Consider the following 10,086-nt stretch of genomic DNA (forward strand, 5'->3'; position numbering starts at 1 on the left):
GTAACTCAAAGCGGAAAAAAGTGAGCCGCATTAGATCCTGGAGATGTGACATCAACGCCTTAGGTGCAAAGAGCCCATTTGTGGTGCATATTGACTGCAATATTGGAGATACTTACAAAGCATAGAGGCCTGCTTAGTACATACACATTACCATTTAATAGAGTCTTTATGTTTTATTTTCCTCTAACATCTGCCTCAATTGATCAATTTCAGATAAACTTTGAGCTACACTCACAACAATAAAAATAAATGAAGACAAAACAAGAGTTTTTCCTTGCAGGTGGTTCCTTATAATCTTTTAACAACAACTCACTTCAAAAAATCTGAACTTTTAATGTTTTTGCACTGCCTCATTGGTGCTGAGTAAAACAAAAAGTGAGGAAATCTGTCACTAGTGTGCTAATAAAAATTAAAATCACTCTCATGAATGCTAATAATGTGACAGTTTAAACAGGTGGCGTGTGTGTTTCACTAGCTGTACCTCTGACATCTGAGCGGTTGTGTTTCCTCTGGCTCCCAGCAACACCATGGCCAGAGCCGAGGAGATGCTGAAAGGAGAGAAGAAGAGGTTTCCGGTGTTGTCTTTGTCCCCCAGCGTTTTGAGCAGAGCCAGAGAGAAGCTGGTGTTGGCTGAAACCAGAGGAGTTACTGCTGCCATCGTGCCTGGAGGACAATGAAACAAAGACAGAGGTTATTATTAAGAACATTATCAGGTTTTATTCTTCTTTCAAGTCAAACTCCACCCCCCAAAATAAACTGCAATAAATAGAACAAGCTGAGCAATATAAACGTGAATGTTGAACTGCAAGAGGAAACTACCAATTAGTTCAAAACTATCACTATGAGAGCTTTTAAGCTGCAACATTAAACGCATAAAGGCGCAGGAAAATCGTTACGACAGCATTTGTACTCCATTACTTCTGGGTGTTTCGCTGGGAAACCAGAAATGTCGCGTCTCACAAACTGAATGACACAAACTATACTCACTGTCAGACGCTTGTCGTGTGCTCCACAGAAAGGGTTTGGGTCACATGAAGAATGCTGGTTGAAGCGCAGGTTTTTATAAATGACACGGGGACACACCCCTTCAAACAAAAAAATAAACTTCCGCAAATGTCCTGACTACGGAAGCCGAGCGGATAGCGATAAAATGCTTCGGCCTGAGCTGAGAAAAAGTTTTCTTACAATTACTACTACTACTACTACTACTACTAATAATAATAATAATAATAATAATAATAACAACAACAACAACAAACGTTATCTTGTGGTTTTAACACTGTCATGAGCTCTTTTTCAGGAAAAATTACGAAAATAGTCAAAAAGCTAAATAATATTGTACGGAAGCCCGTTTCCGTCTCTCTATTTAAAAAATTTGTAATATAATGAGATAGTATTTCAATATAGTGGGACTCTACTAATAAAACAAATATTACAGTAGAAATTTTGTTTCTCTGTGCAAAATAAGTTGCCACAAGACTTTAACCACACAACACAACATGACTTTAACCTTTTAACACATTTATAACTTTGATTGAATTGTGATTCAGTCAACGGGACAATGAGTGCTTATCGGACTCAAAATAAATTTTTAGTTTAAGTTTTGAGGCAGAATTAATTTTTAATCACAGGTTTTGCATGTTTTCAGTGTTTTACATTGATGTGAATTGAGGACAGTGTGACTTTGTGGGTGTGTTTGTGTCTCAACCGTCTTTTTTTTTGTTTGTTTGTTTGTTTTTTTTTTAAAGGTTTTTCCATTACAAACATCTCCACCTAACAACCTTGGATATTTTATGTTCTAACAGCTCAATTTAATTTCAGTATACCTCCTTTCCTGCAGCACTTTAAAAAAAAATCACATTTAAATCATCATGAATGCCTTTATACCTGTAGTTATTAAAAGAACCAGAGAAAATGCAAAAACCATTTTAAAGTTATTAAGGAATAAAAAGTTAGCCAAAACCTAAGTGGAAAGGCAAACAGCCTCCTGAGCTAAATAACTGATAGTGTTACATTTGGTGGCATCTTAAGGTCACAGACTGGATGTCCCACATTTACCAGTTTCAAGGCTAAAATCAAGCACCAGGTAAGAAACAACACCTTTATTCTCACAAAATACTGTCCCACCTGTGTTGATGTTGCACACGCCCAGGTTGCACAGCAGCTTCTCTGAGAAATCAGATATTTCTTTGTTTCTTCCCAGCCAGCATGCCTAGGTGGGCCCCATGTGGGGAAAAGGAGGGCAGACTATATGGGTCCCATATGGGTTTGTCTGCGGGTTCCATGATGGCCCCACATGGGTTTGCCCATGTAGGGCCAGAGCCCACATGGGCCCTGCATGGGCCCTATATGGTGGTGGCCCACATGGGTTTTGTCCAATTAGGGCCCATGTAGCACCCATGTGGGCTGTGGCCCTACATGGGCAAACCCATGTGGGGCCATCGTGGAACCCGCGGACAAACCCATATGGGACCCATATAGTCTGCCCTCCTTGTCCCCACATGGGTCCCACCTAGGCATGCTGGCTGGGTTGGAGCTAATTTGTGGGTGCGGTGGAGGGCTAGGTCACCCCATCAACCCTTTGTTTCTTTAAGATAAATTGAACATATCATAAAAAATAAATCCATGAAGCTTAAAGGCTGATCTCTGACTGAGAAAAACAAACACACTTCTCATTCAGTCAATGAACTGTTTGGACAAATCAACTGAAATGTTTCACTTTTTTATATAAAAAGCTCAATGAGTCTTTATTTATAACTATTGGCCAACTAATTAACAAACTGGGACAAATTTACTGTATAAAGGAAAACTTGCCCTATACTGAAAAAACCAACATGTAAGATTTACTCAAAAAAATCCTAGAGACAATTTGCACAAAAATTTTTAAAGAAAATTTAAATAACACAAATTCAAGTATACTTTACTCATCTATATCTAGTAAATTATACTAAGCACAAAGTTAAAGATTTTTAAGTAAATTAGGTAAATTTTGCTTAATCTAAAATCAAAATAAGTAAAACTGATAGCCTTAAGATTACTTATTTGTATTTAGATGCCTTGATCATCCTCAGTTTCTTTTGATAAATACTACTAGACAATACACCTATGACAAATCATTTTCCAAAGATATTTGAAGTTTTTTTTTTACCCATAAATTCACAAAACTCAGCATATTAAATGAATGACGTGCTCATTCTTTTATCTCTATCAACTGACACCATTCCAACCCCACAGACTAAAAATACCAATGCAGCATAAAACATACAGCATTAAATTATTAATTTACTTAAGATATATTTCTTTAGTTAGCAAAAATCTATTACAACAAATACAAGAAAATGTAATGAACTAGTAGCAGAACTTTGTTGTTTGATAAAATATATACAAAGATATATATATATATATATATATATATATAGAGAGAGAGAGAGAGAGAGAGAGAGAGAGAGAGAGAGAGAGAGAGAGAGAGACTTAAAATCTTCAGATGATTTTAAGTCTGAGACCTGGAAGCCCTCTGGATCTGGTGCTGTCAATGCCAGATTATGTTGCAAGAACAAATGGCAAATATGAAATGAAAATAATCATGAACTGCTGGTGTAATCTGTTCCTGTGAAGACTGAGATCATCCATCCAACCACACCTCCACTTCTTCAAAGAAAGGTGGGAACCAAGCAGGAAAAAATGAGTAACCACGCATGAAAGGTAGACTTTCATCACGCACCAGGATTTTTTAATCAGTTTTCTCTAACATCTGATTAGAAGCAGTAAAATTTATACATATTTATACAAATAAATCTAGATAAAACCTTTAATAGCTCAGGTGTTGGTCATTTTGAAGGAACAGTCTCACACATCTAATGTGCCATTTTGACCTAAAAAGGTCAAACGTAATGAGAAAAAAAAAAAAAAAAAAAAGCAAATTCAGCAGAAAATTCCAGTTGAGAAGAGTCAGCTACTTGAAGGTCACTTAGTTTATTTGGGTGTGAATGTTGGGAGTGAATTACGGAAAGCGACTTTCTTCATTTCACTCCATGATGCAATGAATTGCTCAAACAAGCCCAAGCATAGCAACTTGCAAAAGCAATATGAGTAAAGATGACAACTTTTTTTTTGTTGCCAACACAACTGTGCTTGCAAATAAATATATTCAGAGTTTTGAGTCCCTCTTGTTCTTCAGTACATGCAATTACTGCTTAAATGTGAACATATTCATACCTGTACAATGTCAATAAAACAGTAGACTACTAAAATTTACATTCCAACTGTTTGTTATGCGTCACACAAAGCAGGTGGTACAGAAGGATTAGGCAGTAAGTGGCACATTCAAGTTAATACTTAGGCCTTCGTCTTATTAAATCTTCATTTGCTCTTTCTGGAGCTTGCACTTTTGGGACAAGACTCAAGTCTATCAACGAACCTTTAAATGCAACCTGTCACTTCAAAGATACTCCACAATCTGCTCCGGAAGCACTATCTGTACCGTTCGGCGTGTGATGACGTCAGCTTCTTCTTCTTGGATTTTTTTTTGGCGTCTGGGATCCGTCCTTATATTTTTTATTGTTAGTAGTAGTATTATTAAACATATTGAAAACTTGTACCATTTGGCATGTAATCATGGCAGAAAATACATCCTCATTCTTCTTAAATATTTTTAATTAAGCTTCTTCTTCTCATTCTTAATGGATTCCAAACAACTTCGGGGGTGCATACCGCCACCTATTGTCCATGCTTATGTGACCTTATAGACTGTACCTACCACATTCGTTTTAATTTTGTATTATGCAAAAATGAGAATAATGCAATGTTATGATGACATCAGAGAATGATGTAATTCTACCATATTAAAATATCCAGTAAAAATAAGCAGAAATTTTACTGGTAATTAATCTTCTAAACTTAGAAAATCAGAAGAACAGACCATCACATACTTATTCACCCTACTTTATAAGAGTTGCATCACACAACACAATTACTTGGATTCTTACAGCTATTTATTGCCCATGGATTTTCCACACTTTTGTCCAGACAACAAAAAGTTTGACAACTAAGAAATAATTTCAAAATTTAGAATGTAATCCATAGAAAATGTTCCAAGATATGGCAACAAGTTCTGGCACTACAAAGGAAATCATATTAAAAAAACAAAACAAACAAACAAAAAAAAAAAACGCCCTATCATTATATCACTTTGAACCAGAAGGAATAAAGATAATTTCATAGTTTATGTCATTACACCCAGGGAATGACCATCTCTGATCTTAACTCTTCATGCTAGTCTTAGAAATTTACAATTTTGACAGCTTAACACTTGAAAACAATTAAACGTGCATTCAAATAAGTTCGTCTCCACCTAATGTTTATCGTAGAATCTTTACTACAGTGCAAACATAGACTGCCAAGATGAATTTCGGCACAACCTTTGGAAATGGACTCGGCGACCTTTGTAACTGTGCAATTTTGTGAACGACAGCGACGTAGTGTGGCTGCTGTTTTGGTAATTTTACGGGATATAGAGTGTGCTGGTGAGAATTTTTGGCCATTGGTTACTAGTTTGACTCTGAAGAACGTCATTGCAAGTTCAGGAGGCAACTCATCCATTTCATTTAAGCGTGTTGAACCAGGAGGACATCTAGATGTGGCAGGACTTTAGCCCTCAAAGACTGGAGTTTAGTAGCCCACCTGCTCCAAAGGTCATAGAGCGTGCTAGGGGGAGCAGAAGCGTCCGGCGAAGAGAATGGTCTTGGTGATTCTATTTCGAATGAAGAAGAGGAAGGGGTGGTCTGCAGTGAAGTAGGAAACGCTATCTGCCACCAAACTACCTGTGGCAGCAGCAGCTTCAGTTCCTTCCTCGTTCACTTCTACAAAAGCCTTGTGGGAAACTTGTGACAAAAAGAGTCCTTTGTTGCTTGACATTCCTGTCACAGATAAGAGAAGAGACATTCCAGGATTACAGACCACAGCTTTAGGGATATATCTAACCAAAAGTATATATTAGTATTCAAAACAAAAGAGATGCTTTTACCACAGAGAGTGTGCTTCCACGAAGGAATACTACAAATAAATTGAACACTTTGTGTGACCTGTCCAGATTTGAGGTCCAAATGCTTATGACCTGAGCCTTTCCTTTTTCCAATTGAAGTTCTAAAGCAATATGTTTACAGTGTTTTACGGCTGCTCACCTTCACCGTTTAGCCCACTTACAGCCGGTGAGGCTCATGGGAGGAACGTCAGTCTAAAGCAAGCTATGAAAACAGAACATGTGTTGACATACCTGACGGACCTGTTAGCTACTACTTCCACTAGCAACGATGCATGACGGGTCTATGATAGAAACTGCTCAGCAGCCATTAACCATAAAATTGTGCAAATTGAAATTAGGAGAATTAAAGGAAACATGCCAATTTTGTAAAAACTCAAGTTTTTTGATAAAAAGTTTTTGCGATACTATTAATTTTTTATTTTTTTATCGTATGAAAATAGATGTATTGTGCAAAATTGCAATGGAAACACCTTTTTTTACCTCACATGAGTCACGTGAATAACAACCAGATGTTACTACAGCTGAAAACCACAAAGAAGACAACAGGAAGAAGTAGGAAGATAATGTTTTTTGTTTGTTTGTTTTTTGGACAAACAAACTGCTGGCACCACCAGAGCAATCACAGCAGCACACCGCTCATAAAAGTTGTGTCATTGGAAAGTGTTGAATAAATAGCTCCTCTGTAAAATCACTGACTATAATTTATCCAAAACACCACATATGTAGCCGCAATTTAAACTCTAGTAGAATGGCTTACTAACCACAAAATCAGAAGTTGCATTGATGGGAAAAGGGTGTGGGGTCTGACTTATAATAGCATAATCAGCAAGGACAATTTTAAAGAAAAATTACCAAAAAGGTTTTATGTAGCTTAAATTTCAGGCTGATATTTTCTGTCATCAACAAGTCTATTTTGAAAGCAATAGTCTTGATCATGATTTGACAGTGTAAAAGCCTAGTTATGGACCCCACTCCACCCATAATCCACTTAACTACATCTGAAACATCTCAGTCTCCTTCCACATGTCTCACCAGAGAAGTCACACTTTGTCTCGTCAAAAGCGTCCACCATGCCCATGCTGCTCAGGACTTTGTTCAGCTCATACTTCTCCTCCAGCTTGAATCGAGGCAGCTTCACGACAATCTCACCTCCTTCCATCTCGTGTGGATGAGTCCACTCCATGAATGTCTCAGCCGTCAGGAGGTCCTCCAGCTGATCAAGTGATAGCTCGATCATTATATGTGTCAGTGGTGAGGTTTCATCAGTCTGTGAGGCAGAGAGAGCCCTACCTTCTTCAGACCTGTTTCGTTATCTTCTATCTGTCTTGGTAAAAAGATGAGCATGCTCAGGGCCTTCCCTTCATAGGGAATCTCCAGAATCTGTCCAATAAAAGATGCACGACCATTACAGAGAAGTACAGGCTCTCAAATATGCTTGAATCATAGTGAGACACCTCATAAAGTTTGGTTATTTTCCCACTGAGCAAGTTCTGTCAGGCGATTTGAGTTGTACTGCTGCTTTACATGTAACCCGCCTCAAAACCCATTCCAAACTGCCTCGCTTCACACGTCTCTGATTACATCATTTCAGCTTCCACCTGTGAGCTCCAAGGTCAATAATACCTCACAACTGGCTTCATCAATGGAGGCACGGTGGAAGTGGCTTTTAAGTTCCATCATCTGCACAGGTTTGGTGTCTTTCTGTGGACAAACACAGGAAGAGCTCATTAACCGAAAAAAAATAACAATACCTTTCTTTATGAGTTAAGTTAGATCAATAATTGGGCAAAAATACAGTGGGGTTTTTTTCTAATATGGTGGAGAGGTTTGAGCACTGCATGACTCTTGTTGCTCATTTGTTTGGGCGATGACGATACTATAGAGATCACAATGATAGGACTATGGAGACCAGGGCACTTCCTTGAAGGTGATTAATATCTAGTGGTTAAATTTTGTGCTGGTCTCTGATGCAAAAGAAACTGAAGGGGCCATTTAGCAGACGAATGTGAGCACCTAGCATAACCAGCTGATGGCCTTTTACCAACTGTTTCAATCATATCATCAGACTTTTGGAGTTCTGTCTTGAGTACTTGGTAAAGAATGGGATCACAACCTTGTAGTTACATCATTTCAGGGGATGAGGTTGATGGACAGAAGATCTAAGACTGAAGCTTCTGGTACTTATCACCCAATGGATTTAGTTGGGAATGTTTAGACTTTTGTTCAGGATTCCTTCTTACCACCTCAAGTTTGTACATTTCACTGGGCAGACCAAGAAAACCCTGGAAGAACTGTATAGAGATCCTTTGTAGCTTGGGAACACGATGGAGTAATCCCTCCACATTAACATAGTCGTTTCACGTCACAGTTACTATAAAAGCAAGATCATTATTTTGAACAGCAATGATAAAGACCTACATATTGAGAAAATACTCTGTATTGGTGGCCATTGTTACCTTGTTGAGTCTAAACTGAACCTCACGGGTATTTGATCTCTGGAAGGGGACACTCCATTTGCCTTTAAAGTAGATGGCATTAACCAGCACCATCTTGGTCATGTTGTTCACCATGCCCTTCACCACCATATTCCTGATTTTACCTGACAACATGAGCAGAACACGGATCAGATGAGAATCAGCACCGAAAACACAGCCTAATTAACAAAATCACAATTACACACTGTTCCACTAGATGGAGCTAATGATCTTTACAGTTCTTAATCATTATTGTGTTTTTATCTGTGGTGTTTATGAATATTGTACAGCACTTTTGGCGCAGTTAATACCTGTTTTTAAAGTGCTTTGTAAATAAATTGACATTGATATTGGGTTAGTTGGGGGTCATGTGATGAACTGATGGTGTGTGTGATCCACCTTGCGTCTTTTCCTCCACCCAGTTGTTGATCTTGACTCTGGCTTCCTCACATTTGGTTCTGAAGTCCACAGCCTCCAGCTCTGAGTCGTAGTGAGTCTTTGTTTGGGTTAAAAACTCCTGGAAGAACAAACAGAAGATCCACAAATTCATCCTGAAAACAATTGTAATCAATCACTAATTTACTTACTGAGTTTGTAGGATGATTAATTGGTTTTAGTATAATTTTACTGATTTCCTAGTGTTACAGAATCTGTCCAAAAATTGTATTTGGTATGTTTCATACATGAAACAATTTAAACTGACCTTTGTATTCTGACAGGCTTTTAAGTAAAGAAAAATTTATCTAAAGAGGTCTGAAACCAAAAGAGGCTTTGTTTTCAGAAGTGCCTCAGTTCTTTGTACAATAGATTCAGTTGTCTTCCTTTATCCTGTTCCACCATATTCTAGACATGTTCTAAACATTGAGAAGTAGTGACTGAAGAAGGTACAATCAAATCATTGTCATGTTTTAGGAAACCAGTTATGTGACGACCAGACAATGTTCTTAAAATCTGCTCTTGTCTAATTTTGGTGAATCTGTGTTAATCATAGCCAATCACTGGATATTTTATCTAGACAGTGCTCCGTCATCTAAAAATATGGTTGAATCTTTAAAATCCTAACAGATCACCGGTTTCTGAAGTACAGTGATCCCTCTTTTTTCACGGGGGTTGCGTTCCGAAAATAACCCGCGATAAGTGAAATCCGCGAAGTAGAGTTACCTTTATTTTTTTTTACAATTATTACACAGCATAATTAAATACTCTACATTGAAACCAAAGAACAAAACCTGTTTTCAGGTCAGCGGATGGATGTGCGTGTTCATCAATCACGGCATTAATGTCATCCGGAGTCATGTCATTAAAGCGTCTCCTCCAAGCTGCTTTGCGAGATTCACACGGCAGAGCCTCAGGTGTTATAACACAGTTTTTTTTCAGCAGGCATTCAAAGTTTCAGTTTTCATCTCCTGAATGGCCAATCTGTATTACGTATATTTTAGCCAATCAGGACGCAGAACACAATGCACTGAGAAAAAAACTGCACACACACACACACACAAAAAAAAATCCGCGAAGCAGAGAGACCGCGAAAGGTGAACCGCGTTATAGAGAGGGATCACTGTACACACAAAC

General features: G+C 38.0%; 2 protein-coding genes across 3 annotated transcripts in view; both read right to left on the reverse strand.

The window, feature by feature from the left end:
* The window catches only part of LOC106962084 (leukocyte elastase inhibitor-like), a 15,704-nt gene extending 14,584 nt beyond the window's left edge, over positions 1-1,120 (reverse strand). The window contains exons 1-2 of one of the 2 annotated variants that reach the window (XM_015056248.1): positions 988-1,120; positions 482-663 (exon numbers count right to left, since the gene is read on the reverse strand). In XM_015056248.1, coding sequence (XP_014911734.1) covers positions 482-658 — 177 coding nt within the window. In that variant the 5' untranslated portion in view covers positions 659-663; positions 988-1,120. The remainder of the gene's footprint in view (positions 1-481; positions 664-987) is intronic. The other variant, XM_015056249.1, reaches the window with a different exon arrangement.
* A 3,807-nt stretch (positions 1,121-4,927) lies between these two features.
* Positions 4,928-10,086, reverse strand: part of LOC106962078 (leukocyte elastase inhibitor-like) — a gene marked incomplete at its 5' end in the record, with an annotated part of 8,759 nt that continues 3,600 nt past the window's right edge. Inside the window, 6 exons of the mRNA XM_015056242.1 lie at positions 4,928-5,915; positions 7,073-7,253; positions 7,331-7,420; positions 7,664-7,741; positions 8,497-8,639; positions 8,914-9,031. Coding sequence (XP_014911728.1) covers positions 5,704-5,915; positions 7,073-7,253; positions 7,331-7,420; positions 7,664-7,741; positions 8,497-8,639; positions 8,914-9,031 — 822 coding nt within the window. The remainder of the gene's footprint in view (positions 5,916-7,072; positions 7,254-7,330; positions 7,421-7,663; positions 7,742-8,496; positions 8,640-8,913; positions 9,032-10,086) is intronic.

This window comes from Poecilia latipinna, unplaced genomic scaffold (assembly GCF_001443285.1).
Source record: "Poecilia latipinna isolate Pla-1442-1.1 unplaced genomic scaffold, P_latipinna-1.0 Scaffold1368, whole genome shotgun sequence".
Classification (NCBI taxonomy): domain Eukaryota; kingdom Metazoa; phylum Chordata; class Actinopteri; order Cyprinodontiformes; family Poeciliidae; genus Poecilia; species Poecilia latipinna.